General features: G+C 45.7%; 1 protein-coding gene across 1 annotated transcript; it reads left to right on the forward strand.

The window, feature by feature from the left end:
• Window positions 1-360: 360 nt before the first annotated feature.
• Window positions 361-24020, forward strand: Trpv5 (transient receptor potential cation channel subfamily V member 5). Its single transcript, XM_051174673.1, has 15 exons — window positions 361-490; window positions 3743-3840; window positions 3980-4102; window positions 4636-4773; window positions 5048-5146; window positions 5326-5498; window positions 5641-5787; window positions 7936-8148; window positions 16826-16912; window positions 17009-17085; window positions 17330-17495; window positions 17632-17698; window positions 19270-19538; window positions 22906-23012; window positions 23682-24020. Exons 1-15 carry the CDS (start codon window positions 381-383, stop codon window positions 23977-23979), a joined length of 2172 nt encoding a protein of 723 aa, XP_051030630.1. The 5' UTR covers window positions 361-380; the 3' UTR covers window positions 23980-24020.
• Window positions 24021-24461: the final 441 nt, after the last annotated feature.

Below are 24461 nucleotides of genomic sequence, written 5' to 3' on the forward strand. Positions count from 1 at the left end.
TTATCTAGCCATACTCTCTCTCCAAATTACTTGGCCCAACCCCTCAGCCTCTCCCAGTCTCAGCTGCCCAGCCCACAGCATGAACCAAGGAGGTCCCTCCCCTAACCCCTCCTTACTCCAGGATGCATTGTGCCCCCAGGCTCAGCTGTGTGAAGGCCTCCTCCCCTTCCCCCAGCAAGGTGGCTAGTTCTCCGGTGCAAGCACACACACACACACACACACACACACACACACACACACACACACACGGCACTCTAACCCCACAGCCACCATCACAGACCCAGAAGATACCCTTGCCTAGGTGTTCACCCAAGCAGACTGGCCTCCTCAGCTGCGGTCAGCCCAGGCTGGCTCCTTTCACCAGACTTGCACAAGACGACATGGGGGCAAAACGGCCTTGGACCCAACTCCAGAAACTTCTGAGCTGGTGTGTCAGAGAACAAGACTGGGCGCATCACTTGGATCAGCTTCATATGCTACAGCAGAAGAGGTAATGCTCCTGAGGGCACCTCACCACTGCACAGATTCTCATGCCCTTTTGTGTGCAGCCTGTCCCCCCACCCCCACCCCAAGGCAGCATTCAAACTCAGCAGCGTCAGGCTCTTACATATATATTCACCCCTTCCAGCCTAACTGGCATAACACTCCTGCTAGGCCATCGAAATAGTAGTAGAAAAAAAAGAAATGGCTTAGAATATGCTGAGACTTTGAATATGGAGGCAAAAGTAGAAGACAGGAGATGCCAAGCAAGAGAAGGTTTTGTGTGGAAGAGATCAAATCTTGCAGATTTTGAAGTAACCTTTCTTTAGAGGGCTCCTTGACAGAGTGAGAAAGGAGCTGTCATTGGAAGGAGCTGTCATGGCCTGGGACGGGTGGAGGAGGGGTTCATTTGTGTGATGCCTGGAGGTGAGGAAGGGCAGGTTCCAATGAGGCTGGGGTGTTGAGTTCAGTTTCTATCTTTTAAAGTGTCAGGCTTGCCAGAAATCAGGGAGATAACCGAAGGTCTTTAGTCCAGGGCGGCTGATCCATTTCCAGATAGATCATTCCAGGAATGAGCTCCAGAAGTAGGAAACGCCATCCAGGCGAGGGACCAGAGAGCCTCCCTCCGGTGAGCTCCTGCAGTAGTGTTTGTGGAGTTTGCTTCCCCTTAACAGCTGGCTGGGACGTGGGATGAACTGTCAACAGAATGCCTGCCAGCGCTTCAGAGAGCCTTGTGCTTGGCTGTGCCCATCTCTTCCTCTTTTGGAAGTTTTAGTGGTTGTGAACACAGGGTCTTGCATTTATCTCTCACACTTTGTCCTTCTGCAGGCACTCTGCTTGTTCATGGAATTTTCCCCTGGTTATGCAATGGGAACTTTGGCTTCTCCGGGCCTTGTATTAGAGTGGGACTAGTATAGTCTTTGAGTTCATTTGGCTTCTAGACCTTTCCTCAGCAAAGGTGCAGTGGTGTCAAGGGTTAGGGTGCACAGAGCTTTATATAGTAGCCTCAAAACAGAGGGGAAACTCTGGAATCCAGCCCTAGCCTCTCTGGGCTGGTCAGGCCTCAATAGGGACCAAGAACTTAGGTGAGCTAGGGTAGGATCTGGCCACTGGCTCTGTAAGTTCCTTTACATGGAATAAAATGGTTCTTTAACTGTAAAGCCCCTTCTCCCTGGAGACACTGGAGAAGAATCAAGGACTGAGACAGATCAAAGGGAAATAGCCATCAGTCTATGTCCTCCGCTTTCCCTACAGCCCCAAATTGCTAGACCCGTGTTTGCCTTTGGAGCCTAAACTAAGTTGTCGAGGAAGATTGGCTTCGGCTTTATGTCCTATTCCATTTACATCCAGGCAAAGTCAGAATTGAAGATTAACCCAGGGGAATTTGTAGGAGAACCGACTCAAGCAGCTGAGAATCCTGGTACTCACTTCTCTTTGCCTGAAAATAAAGAACCCAGAGTCTTAGGTCTAAGGTTTAAGTATGGGAGGAAAGTATGGCCTATGGGCACCCCAAATTCCGTTTCAGCTGAGAAGGGCGTTCTAACAACCCAACTTGATTGGAGTGAGAACTTGAGTGGAGACAAATGAGAGGGTCCAGGGCTCAGCTTTTAACAACCACTAAATCTAGGTGATGAATGTCACACGATTTGTAAGGTCTAAGGCTAGTCCCAATCCTGAAGTATCTGGCGACCTAACTCCCCTGGGCTAGAGAGCAGGTCTAGCTGGTCTGGGAGCCTGGGGGACTGACAGAAATGTCTCCTCCTTTCAAGAGCCTTTCAAGCTCTTGACAAACTTGGCCCGAGGTCCCTTTTTTCTCATTTTCCATAAGGATACTCTGAAAACCACTTCAAGCCCCAGACTCTCCTTAGGAACTACCCCTTATGTTTTGTTTTTAATTAATTTATTAATTATTTTTATTTATTTATTTCCATGAAAATACAATTACATCATTTTCCTCTTCCCTTTCCTTCCTCCAGCCTCTCCCATGTCCATCCCCCTAATTGATAACCCATTTTCCTTTGATTATTATTGTTTTACACACATACAAGCACACACACACACACATTTGCAGAAGTATGAATATAACTTGCTGAGTACACTTTCATTGTTTGTGTGTAAATGATTTCAGGTTAAGCAGGGTGGTATGAGACAAGCATTTACAGAGCTCATCTCTGGGAGAGGCTGCTTCACCCTTTCTCAGTAGTCATTAATTGCCTATAGTTTGTCTAGGGGTAGGACTCTGACATTTTCTCTATGTCAGGTTAACTTGTCTGTTGATACTATAACTGTTCAGGTGTTGTTTAGGCAGCCATTTATCAGAGAAGAGACACACTCTCATAGCAGACTTCATGGTCCTCTGGTTGTTGCAATTTCTGTGCCTTCTCTTCTGCTGTTTCTGAGCAGGAGTTTGTGTTGAAGATGTGTTCACTGGGGCTTGTATACCCATGTCCCATTGATCTGTGTATGGGTTCAGTTGTAGTTTTCTGAGATGGTCTCTATTTGCTGCAAAGGAAATCTTTAATGGAAGTCAAGAGCTATACTTATCTGTTGGTATAAATATTAGAATATTGTTAAGAATTTATGCTGATCTAGTAAAATGATAGTAGTAAGTTCTCTTCTAAGATCCATGAACTCACTAGCCCGATATAGTTGGCTATGTTGCTGGTAACAGGCATGATTTCCTTCCTGTTGATTGGACCTCAAGTCCAATTAGGCTGTTGTTGGTTACTGCAAGGTTAGGCGTGTCACGATTGTTCCATAGGGATATCTTGTCATGCTGGTCAATGTTGTGGTTCATAGACGTCACAGTTGGGTAGGACTATTGATTGCTTTTGTCCCTTGGCAGCTTGCATAGTACTTTCTAGTACTATGGAAGATAGGCTGTAAGCAGGAGGCTTTCAGGTTAAACGCAGCTTGAATAACCTGAGACCTGTGTCCTAAGCTCAGTGTCTTCAGTAAGTGAAGAACTGTCCTATTTATCAACTGACGGCTAAGACTCAGGCCACACACAAACTTCACTCTCTGTGAGGAATTAAAGTGATAAGAAACCACAAGGGAAGGGAAGTCAGAATGGTCTTAAAATAAGCTCCTGCCCCAGTGTGCTCTCATCCCTTGAGTCCAACAAATAACTCAAGAGTGACAAAGTTGATTTGTCGCTGTGTACTCTGCAAGTAGCGACCACATCAGAGAATGCCTCTGCCTCCTCTGACCATGGCCTCTCCTTGTGAGGGTCCCTAATTGACTCCCACTCATCTTCCTCCAGTATTTGGGAGTCTCCATTGCTTAGAGCAGCCAAGGAAAATGATCTGTGTACACTTAAGAGACTTCAGCTTGACCAGAGCTGTGACTTCCGAAAAAGAGGTAAGATCAGAATCACAGGGATGGAGGTGGCTTTGGAAAGGGCAGCTTGGAGAGGCTGCTGAGGTGCTCCTGGGGGCGGGGGCCTCTAACCTGACAGAGACTGCCAAGTGTTCGGTGTTCTTGACTCGTCTCATTCCAGCAGCCCTGGGGCAGACAGCATTGCACATAGCAGCCCTCTACGACAACTTGGATGTTGCTGTAATGCTGATGGAGGGGGCGCCATACCTGGTCACAGAGCCCACACTGTGTGAGCCATACGTAGGTGAGGAGGCGTCACAACAACTCAAAGACGAAACAGATCTTGTTTCTAAAATGTATCTGTGCAGGGTGGCCTCCGGTCCACTGTTTCTAAAATGTATCATCTGTGTAGGGTGGCCTCCCGGAAGGGGTGGGGTTCCTCATGAGCCGAGATGACTGCAAGATCCCAGATCTTGGCTTTTAGCCTCTGTGGCTCCCTTTTAGCTGCTTCATATTTCACTTTACTCTTCTCAGAGTCGCTCAGGCCGTAGCTCCATAGTGTACTCTGTCCTCTCCTTCCCTCCCTCTCTCCCTCCCTCCCTCTCCCCCCCCCATTCTCTCTGCAACACTAGACTGATTATATGTATAGCAACCCCTCAGCAAATGAAGGATGGAGATACTGATCCAGGATCCCGAGGGGTTAACTGTCCTTGGTTCGTGTCCACTCTGCCGTCTACAGCAGAAGTTTGTATGAAGCACTCTCGGGGAAATTCTGTTCCGGGCTTTGGGGTGTTGTGCCTCACACAGAACTGTGACTCCCAGCTCTCTCTGGACCAGGTCAGACTGCGCTACACATCGCAGTCATGAACCAGAATGTAAACCTGGTCCGCGCCCTGCTTGCCAGAGGGGCCAGTGTCTCTGCCAGAGCTACAGGGTCCGCCTTCCACCGTAGTCCGCACAACCTCATCTACTATGGTGAGAACCAGGGCCAGGCTCAGAGAAAGGGGAGGTGGAGAGCTGGGCTGGACAAAAGGAGAAGACACTAAGGGTCCTTCTGGGACTTAGAACCAGAGGCCAATTCCCTCCACGACACTCTGTGGCAACTTTTCCTTAGATTCCACTGGGCAAGTGATCCCAAGCCACAAGATGAGACAGGGGAGCAGGAGGAGGCAGTTGTTGGGCTGAAGGGCAGAAGTCCTCCCCTCTTCTGACCCTGCTGTCTCCTGTCACGTATCTCCTGTGTCCACAGGAGAACACCCTTTGTCCTTCGCTGCCTGTGTGGGCAGTGAGGAGATTGTCAGGCTGCTCATTGAACATGGAGCTGACATCCGGGCCCAGGACTCCCTGGGTAAGAACTGGGATGAGGAGAAAGTGCTGGATGATGCGCTCTCTCTCTCTCTCTCTCTCTCTCTCTCTCTCTCTCTCTCTCTCTCTGTGTGTGTGTGTGTGTGTGTGTGTGTGTGTGTGTGTGTGTGTGTGTGAGGGGGAGGGAGGGAGGGAACCTGATGGCAACCTCTGTCTCTCCAGGAAACACAGTACTGCACATACTCATCTTGCAACCCAACAAAACCTTTGCCTGCCAGATGTACAACCTGTTGCTGTCCTATGATGGGGGTGACCACCTGAAGTCCCTGGAACTTGTGCCCAACAACCAGGGCCTCACCCCCTTCAAGCTGGCTGGAGTGGAAGGCAACACTGTGGTGAGTCCCGAGCCCTAAGGGGTCTTTAGTGACTTTCCCCTCCCTGCCCTGCTGCTACCATGGGTGACCGACTTGGTCCGTAGGTGTTTTCTACAGCGCCTTCTCACACACTCGCCATTCAAAGCTCTGCTTGCCCCTCCAGATGTTCCAACACCTGATGCAGAAACGGAAGCACATCCAGTGGTCGTGTGGGCCACTGACGTCCTCACTCTATGACATCACAGAGATTGACTCCTGGGGTGAGGAGCTGTCCTTTCTGGAGCTGGTGGTTTCCTCCAAGAAGAGAGAGGTATAGATGTCACACGGGCCCAGAGCCTTCATGTGAGAAAACACATGTTGAAACGGTGCTTGCTTCTCCATCTGCTGAGACACTCTGGTCCCAAGATACTTCATAGCTTTGCAATAGATAGGAGAAAATAGTTTCCATAGGTACAAATACCATCCAAGGCGCATCTTCTGGGACCGCTTTCCCCCTGCTGGGCTCCATTCTCAGTTTATTTATCTCATTGTAACCCTTCAGATGAAGACTCCTCTAACTTAGAATCACTTCCTTCCCTTCCTCTCTTCCTCCTCTCCTCCCTCTCTCTTCCTCCTCCTCTTCCCTTCCTCTCTTCCATCATTTAGCCTATTAAATATGTGCTTGGTCCCAGACAATACAGAAGGAACTGAAGGGACAAATGAGAGGCAAAACCCACATACCTTTTCAGCCAGTTTCTTCAGTTTTTGGATTGATGCTCTCACAGTCTGCAGTCAGGTCTGATCTGTTCCATGACGAGGGCGCACACTGTGCACAGGGGCAGCAAAATGCAGGTGGGAACAATTCGGGCATGTATGTGGTGAGACACAGAGCAAGACGCAGGCAAAGGGAAGATGATAATGGATGAGAAGACGAGGCAGCTGGGAAACCAGGAAGAGGCAGATTCAAAATAAAGCAGGAAGGGTTAGCCATAGGCAGAGAATGTTTTGACCTTTGCGGTGGAGGAAGAGCTTCCGGGCATGCGTGTCAATCCAGGGCAGGGAGTTGAGGATGCCTTAGAAAGTAAGTGTACCCTCCCGCTGGGGCCTCTAGGTGGAGTTGTAAGTCACTGGGAAGAGGGCAAACAAACAAACAGTCCCAAACAAGCAACAACAGAAAGAACCTTGAGTTTTGCATCCAACTGTCCGGAGATGGAACAACGTAAAGGCAGTGACTGAATGGACTGAAAGGAAGAGTCCAGAGTGGAGAAGAGGCCCCCATGTTCAGGAACCTGTGGTCAAACTGAGTTTCCGTTGACTGCCTGCTATGTGGCAATTTCCCAAGAACCCGAATAGAGCCACAAAGCATGAAAAATGATAACTAGCGAGCAGAAGAAAAATCGAACAGCCACATTGTATGCGTGTTTCTGGAACCCTGCTGGAAACACCTAAAGTTGAGCAGGTTTTCTTAGGACCACAAACCCCACAGACGATGTAGATTCCGCAGCCACGGCCCCTCACGCTTTGGTATCTGTTATCAACCACCTGCATTCTCCTGTGGGTTTTACATGTCCTGTACCAGCCTCTCTTCTTTAACACCGCCTGTCTTGATTACCGTTCTTGCAGTTGGCACCTTAGTTCCATCTGAAGGACACGATTTTTATATTTTATGGCAAAAACAGATTCTCTGGTCTGGGGCTCCTCCTACTTGATGCTTGGATTGTTCTTCATATCGGGAAACTGTATTTCTTCTTTCTCCCTCCACCCTCAAGGGATTCTTGTTCCTGCCTAATCCTTTCTGCTTTACTTTGAACTCTCCTCTTCCTAGTTTTTCAGACGCTTTCTCCTATGCATGATCTCCTCTTATTTGCACCTTGCTGTTTACTTCTTTCAGAGGATCATCCCATCTGGCTCAAACTATCGCCACACCCTACCATCTTCCGTCCTGCTTTTTGCCAGTCTAACCATATTTCTAATGCAAACCGAACTATTTTCTTGATTGGAATTCCCACTGCTTTCTATGACATGTAGAAACAAACAAACAAACAAACAACAACAAACTCCCTATTGTGACGTCTACAATATATCTATCTGCATAGTGATCTTTGCTATTGTTTATTTCTCCCATGCATTTTCCGTCTACTAATCTCAACAGATGCTCTCATGGTCCCAAGCAGATCTTACCTGTAAAGAGGGCAATGCTATTTGTGGAATGGTCCTGCTTAAGGGCCCCTTCAGTCGCCTGGCTACTGTTCGTCCGTTATAGTCTCAGTGTAGCTGCCTGCACTGTGTTGACCACCGTAAATACTTTCCCCATGACACTAGTGCAAACCTAGCATATAATAGAGATTATTAGTTGCCTGTCAAAGAAACGAGTGACTGGATGATGCTCTGTCACCTGGAATGCAATTCAAAACTCAACTCTGCTCCCCCCTCCCTCCCCCTGCCGCCATGTTGTCCGTTGTGCACCACACTCTGACAGGCTCGGCAAATTCTGGAACAGACCCCAGTGAAAGAGCTTGTGAGCCTGAAGTGGAAGAAGTATGGGCAGCCTTACTTCTACCTCCTGGGTGCTGTGTACATCTTCTACATGATCTGCTTCACCGTGTGCTGCATATACCGCCCCCTCAAGTTCCGCGACAGCAACCGAACACATTCCCGAGATAACACCATCATGGAACAGAAAACACTACAGGTAATTCTTCTGAGAAGGGATAAAAGGGAACAGAGGCGTTGGTTGGGGGTGATGGCGTTGGAGACCATATTGATGCTCTTCAGAAAAGGCATTGTCCGCAGCCCCAGGAAGTTGCTGGCACCTTGCCACTAAGGTAAAAATTAGACAGGAGATGGGGGCCATGGATAGAGGCGCATAAGTAAGCGTTTGTCCAAGAAGCCACAAGTTCTCTCTCTCTCTCTCTCTCAATTACTTTTTATAAAAGCGTTCAGTGTTACTAACTTTGTACATTTGTGAAATTCCCCATGATTTACCAAGGAATTCCTCTTTATAGTGGGCTGCCTAGGCCTCTGTTGGAAACTATGGAAAGATTCTCGGAAGGGACAGCAGCTGAGTGCACATCATCTCTCCAGGACCTGTCATTTTATGGCACATCCTGCAGAGGTCTGGGATGGTAGAGATGGAAAAATAAAGGTGTGGAATAGATTAAAAATGATGCTGATTAGAACAAATTCTCCTTTTGCTGTAACAAAATGCATAGATTCTGATGAGTAGCTTTGGATATATGCAGTCAACCAGTAGGACACCATTTGGGGAGGGTTATTTATAAGAGCCTAACATTTTTGCCCTGGTGACTTAAAGTAGTTCCCCAAAGAGCAAAGAGATAACAACCAAAGGAAAAATAAAAGAAAGAACTGTGCTAGCTAAGTAAGACCTGGGTGCTGGAGATTATGGTCTATACTGGTGGTTCTTGGTGGAATGACCTTTTCACAGGGTTCCCATAATCAGATATCCTGGATATCAGACATTTGCATTATGATTCATGACAATAACAACAGTATACTTATGAAGTAGCAACAAAATAACTTTATGGAAAAGAGGGTGACTCTAATGGTAATTGGGAGGTTGAAGCAAATGACCAAGTAACGGGGAAGAATATATAACCATACACAGAGTAGATAGGCTGGCTTTACCACTGTTTGTCCCTGTGTTCATTCCCAACCTTTGTCTCACACTGATAAAGAGATCACACACTGACAATATATATGAAGTTCCACCCTACCTACACGTTGGTGATGCTGGCCAATTAAGTATGACTGGGTCTCACATGTCTATCTCATTGTGGTAGGATGAATTATGCATGAATGTACTTCTTTGATCCAAGTCGTCTAAATTGTGTTTGAAAGATTGCTTTCCTTTGCCTCAGAACTAAAAAAATAGCATAATTATAACTATGTGACCTCTCTTTTCTTCTTTCTTCCCCCTTAACATCTTCACTGCTTTCTTTTATTTTATTTTTTTGCTTAAGTCAGTCATTCTGGACAAAACAGAATACGTAAGAAATATTCTTTTCTTGGCAACAGGGCAAGGAGTGTGAAGGTCGAGGATACAGGAATAAGGGATTTAGATAGTAATATGCATCAATGAATGGTCCCTATTCTTTAGTGTTAATCTTTAAGCTTGGCCCTGAGTTTCTAGAATGTCCTGGTTCTAAGTCAGTTTGAATGAGATGCGAATGGATCACCATAATAACATGGAATATTCTGCTTTCGCACTGCACCAAATTCCTTGAACAATTCTCTTCCCCCACACTTGTGTATTACTTGAAAGCCTCAGAAATACAGAAGTATAAAAATATGCTGTCTAAACTTGAACTCAATTATTTACCCCAGGGAGTTTTTGCTTCAATAAATGAATGCTTAATAATCAATGACACTATTAGCTCTGGGAACACGGAGGCCCCCATTCGCTCTGGGATTAACTGTGTGGATGGTTTGGGGTCTACGGAAACCGTTGGCCTTCAGGACCCAGTTTACAAAACTACTCCGGCTTCATGTGTAGGGTTGTGTGTGAACAGTCCAGCAGCTCCATGCTGGAGATTTGGGATGAAGATCCTCTGTGTGGGGCCACACAAAGCATGTAAAAACTGAGCCACGTAAGAGCAGAGCTAACTTAGCTCCACGCGTATTCAGGGTTTCAGAACAATTATGGGCTTTATTGTTCAGCCATAGAGCTTTCAAGTAATTGGGAAAGTCAAGGCTTAGGAGCTAGACTTCTTGGGTCTCAATACTACCTCTGAAATTAAATAGTTGGGTGACCACGTATATTGTAGGCAGGATTGCATGTGACAGACTTGGGACACTATTGAAAAGACAAGTCCTTGGGCTGCAAACCAGACCTAAAATTTCAGAACTTATGAAGTAGAGCCCAGGCCATGGTCTTTTAAAGAAACTGAAATGACTAATATTCAGGAGGGTTGAGAATGACCAGATTCCATCCTGGAGGTTTGTTTCTAACTTTCCAGTCATAGGGTTGCTTTGCTATAGGGCATGAAAGCATTGACTAGCATCCATCATTATTATGACTAGGCATGGTTATGGTTACGCATGCCCTTTTCCCAGAACTCAAGTGGCTTGCTTGATTTTATACACAGAGTTTTAGTCTAGCCAGGGGCTCTATAGCAAGGTTATCTATGTTTCGATATGTCTGTCTGCCTGCCTATCTATTTGTCCCTTTAATCTCCTAGAAGAAAACTCTGTCAAGTTCTCCTTTGCTGTTTTCTTTTCTTAGAAATATTTCAACACTTTATTCATGAAATAAATAATGCTAAGCACTATTGGTCTGAGCAAAACACAATGTAGATAGTTTTGCTTAAGAATTTATAGGCTGATGTACATTAACCAAATTAGCACATGAGTATGTTTTATTACAAGTTGCTTATCACTAACATTTTACCCACAGTAAGAAAAAAGGACAGTGTTAAGATAGCATACAGTTAGAGCCTGGTTCCTTTGAGAGACAGAAGAGGATTATAAAAATTCCTGTGCCCTGAGCTTAGGTCAAAATGAAAAGAAAATTTTAGGCAAGGAGAATGCATATCCATGGAGCCTAAGGCAGGGAAATTCTCTTCGGTGTCTAGGAAAGAAGGCTGATTAAAACAGAAATAAGCAAAATGCCACAGAGGAGGCAGATCTTTCCCAGTTTGTACAGGGTGTTCCGGGACATATTTGGGGTTAATCTTCATCTTCAAATTTGCAAGATACTTGGAATTTTAAATATGAAAACAACTTGGTCAGAGTGGCCTGCTGCTCTCTGCATAGTCTAGGTAATCTTGAGACTCTTGATAGTCTCCCGTCTTAGCCTTCGTAGTGCTATGGTTACGGCCTTGCCCCGCTAGACATAATGGTGGGCATTAGTAGAAAAGCTCATGCCAAATAGTGTACCAGGATACAAACAAGACTAGAGATGACTAAGATGCTGTGGAGATCCCAATCAGTTGCCTATTATAGTTCACAAGCAAGAGAAAATGGTGAGTTGGCATAGTGAGTTGATGTGGATGTGGGGAGGGAGAGTTGGCATCTGGAGATTTAACAAAGGTAAAAATCATCATTTCTTTGTGTTGGAAGTGATGTGAAGAGGGAAGACAATCTTAGGAATTATTCATGGTTTCCTATTTTAAATCATCAATTTGGCACAGTCAGTGTGATGATTCTATATGCCCTTCTCTTTCGTAAGTTCCACACAACCCCGGGCACCACAGCCCTTTGGAAACCCATTTGATCTCCAATTCTGTACAACCCCTTATTCAAGGCTTCTAATCAGCTCCCTGTGGAACAAGCATCCCAATTAAAACCAAGAAAAGGAAGGAGGAAGAGAAACAGGGAGCCCGGGAGATAAAAATAACCTCTATCAACTGCTCACTGTGTGTATACTGCCCACACTGGCCAAGCTTTGGAGACCCTGTTATACTCACCTGAAGCTTCTGGCAGGAAAGCCGGGATAGGATCACGATGTTGCATTTTTTATGAGCTATCAGGTAAAGATGATGTGATTTTTTTTTAGGTCACTTTTTATGTGGAAAAGCATTTCATCATTTAATGTTCCTCTTCCTCATAAATAAAATAAGCACCACTGAAAAAGTGGTGGCTGCAAATCTAAAAGACAGTAAGCACTTCAACAAAAACATGCGGTGGGCAAAGCCAGCATAGGTATTAGTGGACACCCAGAGTCCATCATCTTAAAACTACAGAAATGGGCAATTTCTCACTCCAGAGTCATGTGTTAGATCCTAGTCTCTCTCTTTTCTTTTCATTGTAGATGCACGTAGATTACAAGAGAAATCAACATCTCTAGGGTTTGCACTAGCCCAGGTCCACCACTGTCACCTTTTATATGGAAATACTTGTAAGGGTGAGCATACCCTAAGTGGTGGAAGATCAGATATGGAATGAAGATCAGATATGGAATAGCCCCCACTCCCAGCTTCTGAGCTACTCTGGTTCTCTGGTTCTCATAACCATCACTATTACTTTAGGTGATTAGCCTATTAGATATGGAGTAAATCGCACCTCTTTGGGAGTGGGTAAGTCTTCTTAGACCAATGTGGAAACTGGTTTTATTCAGTGTTTCCAGAACCCTTAGAAGATGAGGTGGGTGGGCGTTGACCTCAAAGCCTTCTGTGGAGGTGCTCAGGTACACGCAGGATTTTATGAGAATGAGTGGGGTGTAGGCCAAGAAGACTGTGTGTTGGGTGGAAATTTTTGTGCTACCTGGAGTCTTTATCATCCAGAGTGCCCACCCCCCTCTTATTCTCTGATCAAAACACTGGGATGAATCTTAATCTTCTGGGCCTAATTTCTATAGTTCTTCCGACATATTTGATGCTTTTCTTACAATTTAAATTTGTCAGTGAATCCCACAGTTCTGCATAGCTGAATTTCAGAGCTAAGGGTGAATGAAGGTGACCAGAGGTTCTGGGCAATGGGCAAAGGGAAAAGATGTTGGCCAGCACTTGCCTGGGTGAGCCAAGATTGTGAGTTCTGGGTCAGCCTGAGCTGTATGGTGAGATCTTATAACAAACAGGAAAGCTAAGCATACCAGAACAAAATAAAACAAATACAAATATAGTGGAGGGGGGGGCAAAACCTTACAGGAACAACTCACAAAGGAGTGGTCACTGTTACTTAATGACTTCTTGGAAGAAAGAGAAAATTTCCCAATCATCCTTCCTGAGAAAATACAGGGACTGGGTCTTAATTTCTGAGAGGGTAACATTTCCTGGGAACAGGATCCTTCCCTCCTGAGGCCAGCAGTCCAGTGAAAACCTATACATCTTCTTAAAGAAAAAAAAAAATGCATTGACATCCTACCTTGCTTTTGTGTTGTGATAAACCCTTGCCAGTACTGTTTGGGAAGCTCTGTGCAATGAAGGAAATCAGAGAAATCCTCTGTTAACTGCCAGTGGGGCGGGCCCTTTGTAGGTCTGATTTCTGGGGAGAAAATCCAAAGCTTGAACTAGAATGTCCAACTTCTTCTTGTGCTTTGGGATGTCAGTAAGGCTCATCTTTCTCCACATGGTGCACAAACAGCCCTTTCAGCTCACTGCAACCTAGTGCTCCGCTATGCCCTCTCGAGAACAGCTCATCAGGACAGTTTGTCAATGAGGTGTGAGAGACTGGGGAGCTGGTTATTGATGACAACTAAATTCCAGGTTATCATAACTCCTCAAACACAAGGCTGTTAACAACTCCTAAAATTCTAAGCCATGTGGAAATGCAGAAAATTCTGGTTATTTGTAGGAAATACTTATTTCTAGAGGGGTGGTGTAGAGTGTCCTTTGGGTCTCCAATGACCTTGAGCGAGGACTCTGGTAGTCTCAGAAGAATCCAGTCCGGTGTCATCTTTTCAAGTGGTTTGCTTCCAAACAGGCTTCTCTATCCCCACTTGCTCGTTTATTTCCCTCTTCAAGCTGCAGCTTCCAGGGAAAGCTGTTTTCTCTGCTCTTCCCACAGCTGCCCTTTCTTGCTAAATGAATACTTTCTCACAATCTTGTAAACTGTGGATAAAAACGATAGGAGTAAGATGCTAATGTCCTCAGGACTCTCTAAGAGATGTGAAGAAGGAAGACACTTCAGTGCTCTAGCTGAAGTGTAATCAGAGCAGCACCTCGCAGGGGACACACCTGGGCTAACGCAGAAGGGCATTTGAGGAGAACCCAGATGAATGTTGGCCTGGTCTGAACCCTGAAGCATAAGGAAGAGTGAACTAGACAGACGGACTGATGTGGGACTCGGTGGTTTCTTAAGGAAGGAGCACATCCTGCTTTAAGGCCTGGCTAACAGGACCCTGTTGATGTGTCTTCGGTCCACACACAGTACAAGACCACAAGACAGAGTACAGAGCAGTGAGTTTGGTGAATCACTTTAGTTAATCTAGGCTTTACATTTGAGTCTTCTCTCACAATGGACACGTTTAGTTAAAAGGACACATCATACACACAGTTTATAAACCAAACGACAATGCTGGGTATGATGGCACACTCCTGGAAGTCTAACATTCAGGAGGTAGAGACAGAAGGACCACCATAAATTTCAGGCTAACCCAGTCTACAAGATGTGTTCCAGGCCAGCCAAGGGCTACTATGATAAGACCTCGTCTCAGAAAACAAAAACAAACAAAAAGAATCAGATCAAACAAAATAGCAGTTACATCCTGGCCAGCCACTCTTCCCCAATCCGGCGGGGCGGGGGGAGATAAAGCAGGTTTTACCCTTTCTCAGAGGATGCCCTGATTTTAACTGTTTGCTAGCCCTGTCCAGACACTGTCTAGTGACTTTTATTATGGTAAGTGCTTAGGGAACACTATTTCATTCCATCTGTGGTTTTATCCTGAAGGCATTGGACAGCTAGGAAAGGCATGAAGCACAAGTCATGGGACACATTTCCGAAACGTCAGTCTTGAAATTTGGAGGGGAGTGGAAATCGGGGGTGCAGGGTAAAGGAGATGGTAGGCAGTGTGTCTGCCTGAAGGCATTAGGTCCTATGACATGGAAGAAGAGCGAAACATTGAAATAACGGGAGAGGCTGAACAAACCGCAGCTGAGATCGAGTGGCTGTGCAACTTAAAGCCAGTTTACCTCGTAAGAACCACGAGTCTAGAGAACTAGGAGTTAGATGCTTAACTTAGGCAGAACATCCTGAGTACAATCCCTAAAGAATAAGATTCTGAAACTTAGTAAGGCAAATTCATTATTTGTTTGGACTTAATTCTAAGGAGGCTTAGAATAGTTAAGAAAGGCCATCACTTCCTGAGCCATCAGGGTGTATCACTGAAATCAAGGTCTCTTTCTGCATCTGTAGAGCACCGCCATTTCCCCAACGCTGTAAAAAATAACCGTTATATACAAAAAGAAGCTTGTCAGTATGAAACCCTACAGTCAAAGGCCAAAACAGTTATTACCATGGCACAACACACAGGCGCGCGCATCGCGCACGCACGCGCGCGCGCACACACACACACACACACACACACACACACACACTCCATGGAAAATAGAGTTTTTTTAAAGACAAGAAAAAACCCTTCCTTTCTTCCTTCCTCTCTCTCTCTCTCTCCCTTTCTCTCATCCATTCATTCATTCATTCATTCATTTAACTTGTCTTACGAACAGAAAGAAATAGGCTCACAGATGGCCCTATATCTGAAGTCTGGTTTAAGCGAGGGGGATCTTGGAGAAAGGGCAGCCTTATCATGTTTCTGGATGCCTGTCTGACTGCTGCACTCTTGCCGGGGAGTGCCTCCATGTAAAGGAATCTGCTAGATAGGCAGAGAGGGGCTGATGGATGTAGGAGAGCCCCCGCTCACATGTTTCTCCTACAAGTTCTCTGATTTTCATCTGAAGGACATAGATGGTGTCATTGCTTCTCTGGTCTCTAGGGGCACTCTGATTTTTCACAGCTCTATGCCATCTTCTGTCTTCAGGATAGTGCTTACAACCTCCCTGCCTTCAAAACAAAGTCTCAGGCTGTCCAGGCTGGACTCAAATTTGTCACATAGTCAAAACATGGGCTTGAACTCCCAACTCTCCTGAATCCACCTCTAGGTTCCTGGGATTTGGCCTTAAACTAATCCGTCTGCCTCCACCTCTCGGTTGCTGGGATTATAAGCTTTTAATAAAAGACTTGGCTCCATTTCTAGGCCTAGCCTGTATTACTCTCACGGCACCACCTACCGCCTTTACACTATCTGCAGGAGTTAGTTTAGCATCAGAGTTTCCATCTTCCACATGAGAAACCTTGCTTTCAAACATCTGTGCTTCAAGGTCTCATTAGAGACAGTAAGTCTGTGGTCAACAGCGGCCCCTGAATTCCGCGGTATGCTTATGATAGCTTAAATGTGAGTGCAAGCCACCGTGAGATTGAATCCGCTGCATTCTTCGCATGGCAGAAACCATTGCCACCACCTCCTAAACTCTCTTACTCACTTGGCATGCTTTGTGGTTCTGTTTGTTTTATTTTGCTACTCCCTTAGACAAGGTTTCTGTCTCAGTCTCTTGAACACTGGACTTTCAGGTAGGTACCACCATACCCTGTATCTCATTTGGCCATTTTGGTGCTTTGAAATGTTGTCTCGGCTCCTCAATACATACGGAAATCATTACTCACAGCGTACATAAAGGAAGGAGCATTGTCACAGGGTAGACCAAGTCATTAGCAATATAACATATACGAGAAAAACTTGGACATGTAAACTCATGTTCTGGTCACAGAATTAGCCAGGGTAGAAGTTACAATGGGGTGATGGCGACGGCAAGACCTCTCTCTTGTCTCGGACACATCTATACAGCTTTAGAGAGTAGGCGCCAGAGGTTACAGCTCTTCCCATTAGGAAGTATTTATACCCTGATCTCCTTCCATAGGAAGCATATGTGACTTACCAGGATAATATCCGGCTGGTGGGGGAGCTGGTGACAATCACTGGAGCTGTGGTCATTCTTTTTCTAGAGGTGAGGAGCAGGGGGGTCTAGGATGACGCAACCCACCTAGGTCCCACATTGAACTGCAGCGTGCATTTCTCTTTTTGATTTATCATCTTTCCCCAGATCCCGGACATCTTCAGAGTTGGTGCCTCTCAATACTTTGGACAGACAATTCTCGGGGGACCATTCCATGTCATCATGTGAGTGTCTTCTTCTTAGTCCAAGCCCTGATTTCACTTACTAGAATCTTCCAGGTCTCCACTTCACTCGCCGAGGCCTAGATATCAGGTTGACACTGCAGGGACTTCGGCCCCGTGAAGTCACATGCGCCGGTTCCTGTTTTCGCTGTTAAGACTTAGCCTGGGTGTGTGGGTGCCAGCCGCGTCACCCTCGTGCCGCAGGAGAGCCAGGGTATCCTCACTTTTCTTTCTGCTCTCCCTCCAGCATCAGTTATGCCTCCCTCGTGCTGGTCACCATGGTGATGAGGCTCACCAATGTGAATGGGGAGGCTGTGCCCCTGTCCATGGCCCTGGTGCTGGGCTGGTGTAGTGTCATGTACTTCGCCCGAGGATTCCAGATGCTGGGCCCCTTTACAATCATGATTCAGAAGGTCAGTGCTTTCCCGGACGCTGCTCAGAGCCTAGCTGGAGGCATCGCAGAGACATCCAGATCTGTTAGCAACGGCTGCTCGGGGACAGTGGAGAGAGAGTCACCCCATCTTCCTTCCTCTTCTGTGTTTCCTGTAGATGATTTTTGGAGACCTGCTACGCTTCTGCTGGCTGATGGCTATGGTCATCCTGGGATTTGCCTCAGGTAACCTGATTTCATTTTCGCCATTACCTATTGGAAAGTTAGGTTTAAAAACACAACTTTGTCCATGGAAAGAGACCATCCAGCTTGGCCTGGAAGGTAGAGTCGTGATCCTGAGTCATCAAGATTCATGTCGGCTAACCGTGCCAGAAGCCGCTTAAAGGAATTCTGGAGGAGGAGAGACATTGGACTTCAAATACTTAATTAAATACTTTAAATACTATCTAGGCAAATAGGGACAACACCATGTTGAACTCTGTTACATTTACAGTTCAGAAGAAGTAAAAGCCATGCAATTAGACACAAAGTGCCCTCTCTCTATACGTAGTCATTTGCACAGTGAGAGTTTGGAGATCCTGCTACATGGCAGAGACTGCAGAGAAAGCCTGTGGTCAGAGACTGCGAGAATGGGAACAAATAGGTACGGTGAGGAATGCCAAGAAGTACAGGAAGTCCAGCACAGGGAGGAGAAGCCAGGGGATGAACAGAGGGAGAGTTGGCAGGCACAAGAGAGCTCAGGTCCAGAGGAAGAAGGCCCAGGCCTGTGATTCAGAAAACCTTGCAATTCTAACTCAGTCTTCTACGTCTGTAACTGGTCGCCCATTAGAGAAGAGGGAACGCAAGAAAAATGTGCTCTGAAGAACCCTGCCCCTGTCACTGCAGAACCCTATCACTGTCTCTAGAAATTTCTCTATTCAATGAAGTTCCCCACAAAATGATAGATTACACACACACACACACACACACACACACACACACACACACACACGGGAACAAATGGCAGTCTGTATGGAGCATTCTATCCTGTGGGGCCTCATGCAAATATTCTTCCTTCTCCCCACCCTAAATCTGCTTACCCATGTACATACTGTGATTAGTAGAGCAGCAGTTTGTTCCCTAAAGATGTCCTGTACCTCTGGTCCCCTAAATGATCACACTGCACTTGTGATCTTGCTTAAGGAAGTGAGTATTTCATACAGACTCTTCTGTGTGCTCTTGGGATCACCTTGCCGTGCACTTTAGTATCTCATGCAGTAAGAAGCCATGTAAAGGGCCTCTTGATGTTGCAAGGATCCAGAATAGCCTGCCATATCACAGACTGTACACCAGTGAGGCAGCTTTTTCATGAGGATCAAAGCTCGCCTCCCAAGTCTCAGAGTAATGGGTAGTTATCTACAAGTCTTGAAGATTAGAAAATGAGCTTCTCTTATCACGTGCTCTGCCATTTGAAGTCGTTGGAGACTCGATAATTCTTTTAATAACTTGCCTTTCAAATATTTGGTTTTCCAAAATGCACTGATCTGTTAGGCAACTTACTATGCAAACACATACACATGTAACTCTCTCTGATGAGTGCTGAGTGTTATCATTGCTGAGAACAGCGAACTTAGTTCAGTAGGGATTCTTAGGTTTAGCCAGTTCTAAGGTTAAGCCTTTTGTGGATGCATAGTGGTATGTATGTATCTGTGTGTAAATAATGCAGCTGTGTAGATCAGAAGCGGAACTAACGGTAACCAAGCCCATATTTATTGTGACGATTTCATTCCCCACCTCCGTCTTCCTGGGCGGAGCAGCCTTCTCCATCATTTTCCAGACTGAGGACCCAGAAAATCTGGGGGAATTCTCTGACTACCCCACGGCACTGTTCAGCACCTTTGAGCTCTTCCTCACCAACATCGATGGCCCTGCCAACTACAGAGTGGACCTGCCCTTCATGTACAGCATCACCTACGCCGCCTTTGCCATCATCGCCACACTGCTCATGCTCAACTTGTTCATTGCCATGATGGGCGACACTCACTGGAGAGTGGCCCAGGAGAGGGATGAGCTCTGGAGGGCACAGGTGAGCCCTCTGGTGTTGGTCTGTGCAATGGAGTAGGAGCTGGAATTGAGGCACCACAGTGGGATGTGTTTGTTGTGAACCCCTCTCAGTGGGATTCTTAGAACTGCCCCAAGAGGGTATCATTTCCGTTATGTGCGTGTAGATGGATGGGACAGGTGGGCACAGAAGAGCGATATAATGGAGGATCTAAGCATGGAGTTGGGCTGCTTACTACAGGTAAAAAGTGGATCCAGGAGTCTTTGAATCCACGGAGAACAAGAATATATTTTGTTTTCGTGAAATGTGGTTCTTAAATTTAGACCTTCTCTTCCAATGGATTCTATAAATCCCTAAATCCCTTTTATATCTTTTCTTTGTATCACAATAAGCTAATCAAATACTGGAATTAGGAGCTATGTTCCAAAGACTGCTAAGTAATTGAGCTGCTTCTCAACGTAATTATGTATCGGTGTGAGAGTCATTCAGTATATTCTTTAGTCTAATTTTGACCTTATTATTTTGTATATTTGAGTAAGGTTTCAGAGAACAGGAGTTTTCCATATTGTGAAAAATTTATTATTAGAAGCATCCATATATAGCAGTGAACTATAGCCATGTTGCTATAATTCTACTCTTCGGGGTCAGACTTTTTCCTCCTGAGCATCAGAGAGCACATCTTTCCACATGAGTACGATATAAATATTTCAATATAACCAATGTTTGCACTTCAGATAATTATATAGGTATGTAGCAATAGTCCTCAAAAGCCTGTTACACGTAGGGAAGTGTCTGGAAGCTGGGATACAAACATAGCCACCACAGACAGAGTAGGTCCTCCAGCTGAAATGTTAAACTACAGAAAAGACAGGCACTAAGTAAATCGTTTCACAGGAGGCTGGAAACTCATAGAAGTAAAATTGCTACAGGGAAGTATGATGCTGGTAAGAAGAGATGCAACTGAGGGATTTAAGTAGAAAGTTAGGAGGTGCTTTCATGGAGGGAGAAATGTTTAAGACATACACTGAAGATGGGTAGGACTAGCTAGCTGAGGAGAATAGTGGAGTGGGTTCAAGTCAGGGTTTACATCACCGAGGGTCCATAACTACAAAGAGAAATAAACCAAACCCATGCATTTCTTTTTGTAAAGAAATGAGGTGGATGAGCTGGTCCTCATAACTGGGAAGTTTAAAATATCAAACTAGATTTGGGTATCTGCCTAGAATTTAGTCTCTATGTTATACGTCCCATCAATTCCCTGTTCTATCCACTCAGCCTGACTCTCTTTTCTAAGGTAAATCAACCCCCTGTTGACAGCTTCTAAGAAGCTGGGGTGGGGACAGGGTATGCTTTACACAATTCTAAAGGTCCCATTCAAGTTGCATCCTCTGACTCTTCCAACATTGTACAAAAACACAGGCTTTAAAGAATCTCTTCAGGCTGGAGATGTAGCTGGATAGTAGCTTGCTTGCCTGGTGTCTTACTTACGGTTTCTATTGCTGTGGAGAGACACAATGACAATGGCAACTCTTTTCTTTTTTTAATTTCAGGAATGGGATTTATTTACTATACTTTCTGAGACCTGACACAAAAAATTGAAAATGATTTTAGGCCAAAGTATACATGATGGATAAGCAATATAAGTGTGTCATGGCAACTTTTATAAAGGAGGAAACATTCAATTGGGGTGGCTTACATTTTCAGAGGTTTAGTCGAGTGTTATCATGGTTCTGCATGGTGATGTACAGGCAGACATGGTGCTGGAGAAGGAGCTAAGAATCCTACATCTTGACAAACAGGCAACAGGAAGTGATCTGAATGACACAGCAAGTGAAACTTGAGCAAAGGACACCTAAAAGTGACACAACTCTTCCAACAAGACCATGTCTACTCCAACAAGGCCATACATACCTCATAATAATGAGCTTATAGGAACCCAGTACATTCAAACACCTAGCATGTCCAAAGCTGGAGGGTGAATTCTCAACACCTCAAAACCTAAATTTAAAAGCATGTGTAAGTTCCCTGGGACTGTAACACAGAGCAGGTGAAAGATTTATCTTGTAACTTAAGACAAGGTCAAGTGCTGGATAGTGGAGGCGGTAATACCAATAAGAAGGCGAGGACCCCTCTTCTCTTCTCCAGTCTGTTAGGGAGAACCGACTAACTGTGCAACCCCTCTACTCTAACCAATTGCCTGAAAGCAGTTAGATCATAATCCAGATGAAAAAGACAGACCACGCCATTGCCAGGAGCAAGAGGGTCAAGGGTAGGCTAAATAAAGAAGAACCATGAGCACATATTCTGAAGAAAAGAACAGCTATCTGGAAGGGAACAAAATGATTGGAAGGAAGGAGGGAGTTGGCCATGGCCCAACTAAGGGACCAAGGGTAGGGAAGACAATGAGGGAGAAGAGAAGGACTTGTCACAGAGAGCTGGCTACTTTAGGGACTGATGGCTCCTAGAATCAGTAATCTGCTGCTGCCAACCCTTCTGGCCTGAACACTCTACTCAAAGTCCTTTTGATACTAGGATAGTTCCTGGCATGGAGGAAATGGTCAAGTTCGAGAAGAGGCTTTTTCTTATTATAGAAGAAACACTACTCACTGCCAGTGACATGTAAAATGGAGTCAGTTTTTCATGCAGACGTACAACTGGCCACTCTAAGTTCACAATCAACTATAACCCTTGGATGTTTGTTACATTAATGAGCTAAACTCCTTAAATGTAAGGGTAATACTTCTCGCCTTGTCCTGTTAATTTTTTGTGTTGTTGGCTTCGGAGTAGCATTCCCACTTGGTGAAATCATTTTATATTGCTTTTGCCATTCCACTTATTATGTATCCCTCCCAGTTTTGTGTCACGGGCACATTTGATAAGCTTGATGTCTGTTTCGTGTAGCTAGCTAATGAGGGCAGGACAAAGGACAGAACATGGGACATGCTGCTGGAAACTTCCTTGCCAAGTACAGAGACATTAGACAAGCCTTTTCCTTCTTAAGATACTGATTTTTAACTTGTTAGGGAGTCCCTGAACCGGATTGCTTTGTTTCTCATTTCTGACATCGTAAAGAGTCTACTTAATCACTCTGTTTAAGTCAGCAGCAGTGGTCTGCAGTTGTCCCGTGGGAGAGGGGAAGGAAATCACATTAGCTCTGAATGACTCACACTCTGTGGATATGAAAATGGATGTAAAAATCATTGTCCTGTTTGGATGAGATAGCCAGCTTAGCATGGCTCTGGGACAAGCTTAGATGTGGATGAATGGTGGCCCTCACTCACTACGGGCCTCCAGGGTCTTCCTTGAGTGGGGTGGCTTTTGTTTCCTCCTTTGGTGGCCTTGGTGTCTCTCTGCTCCTTCTGAGATCTTTTGCTGCCTCGTTTCCTTCTAGGTTGTGGCCACCACAGTGATGCTGGAGAGGAAAATGCCTCGTTTCCTGTGGCCTCGATCTGGGATCTGTGGCTGCGAGTACGGCCTGGGGGACCGCTGGTTCCTACGGTGAGTGGCACTGTGTCTGTGAACCCTGCGGGTGGGGTCTCTGAGAAGCCAAGCAACCAGGAAACGTCTGTTGCTGGGAGAGAGAAGGAGGTGAAGGGTCAGTGGGATGGGGGTGTTGGAAAACAATAGCCAGCTGTGTTTACTACAGGGCAGTGGTGTGTGAAGCGGTATGCGTATAGACATGTAAAATGCTCAGGTGTGGACATGGGTTGTCCATTTGTTTTACCTGTGTTTACTCATGCTAGTTACTTCCTTATCCTCATTTCCAATATACTTCGGCCTTGACTTTAGCCTCTTCCTCCATAGACAACCCTTATCCCCTGGCCTGGCTCTCCTCAGCCCTCACTGGTATCTCTTGAATTGGATGCTGTAAACCTCATGACACTCACGTCTCTCTCTTTTTCTTTTCTTTTAGGTCACGTTGCCACATATAGCTCAACCTGTGTTCTATTCCTCTGCATAGCTGGCTTCCTTACGTCTCTCGCCTCATTCCCAGCTTACCTTTCTCTCTATTCTCTCCCGGCCCCCTCCATCCTAGACGCTCCTCTTGCTTGACTTCTGGTCCGTCCTTTTATTTCCTAATATCTCACTTCCTTCACGTTCGCCTGTTTCTCTCTGGGACCCACCTTCCCCAGCCCTCACGAGTGCCTTCCTTCTGTTTACTCTCAGGGTTGAGCACCACCATGACCAGAATCCATACCGGGTGCTTCGCTATGTGGAAGCTTTCAAACCTTCAGACAAGGAGGAGGTACAAGAGCAGCTATCTGAGAAACAGCCTTCTGGGACTGAGCCTGGAACTTTAGCTAGAGGCTCTGTGGTCCTGCAAACACCTCCTCTGTCCAGAACTACGTCCATAAGCAGCAGTAGCCACCGTGGCTGGGAAATCCTCCGTCGAAATACCCTGGGACATTTGAATCTTGGACTAGACCTTGGTGAGGGGGATGGAGAGGAGATCTACCATTTTTAAAGAGGATTTCTAGCACAGGTGGGCCAGTGTGCTGGAACAGGGACAGAAAGAGGGATAGAGCTGGTTCTCCAAGAATCTGACTTCCATGGTTGTGAATCGTGGGAGGGTGTACATAGAATATTCTTTAAGGGGCAATACATCACCCTTCACATTTCAGCATTTGTAGAGATGGGCGGTGGCCATCTACTATTGTACATACCTTATGGGTTTCTCTAAGGCTCATATCTTGGGAAACTGGCAACTGATGGCATGAGGTGAGGACACTGACATCTTTGATTGACATCTGGACGATCTTTCCTATGCCTTGAACAGAAGATAGAAAGCAGTAAGCCACAAGACTTGCCTGATTCCACAAGGCTTAATGTGAAAAGAACCATTGTGACAGCAAAATCATCCCTATCTCTTTACCCTCCTCGGGACTCTCTCCCCAACTAGTAACAAAACCCTGAGTAGAAAACTGCAAGAAGGAAAGCTCCGTATCC

The sequence above is a fragment of the Phodopus roborovskii genome, unplaced genomic scaffold (assembly GCF_943737965.1).
Source record: "Phodopus roborovskii unplaced genomic scaffold, PHOROB, whole genome shotgun sequence".
In the NCBI taxonomy this organism is placed as follows: Eukaryota; Metazoa; Chordata; class Mammalia; order Rodentia; family Cricetidae; genus Phodopus; species Phodopus roborovskii.

Bases quoted from the DNA above. Each gene is read 5' to 3' on its own strand.
- Trpv5 (XM_051174673.1), top strand. From the start codon at position 381: ATGGGGGCAAAACGGCCTTGGACCCAACTCCAGAAACTTCTGAGCTGG. The intron at 4,103-4,635 runs GTGAGGAGGCGT...TCTCTGGACCAG, and splicing joins ACTGTGTGAGCCATACGTAG to GTCAGACTGCGCTACACATC. The intron at 8,149-16,825 runs GTAATTCTTCTG...CTCCTTCCATAG, and splicing joins TGGAACAGAAAACACTACAG to GAAGCATATGTGACTTACCA.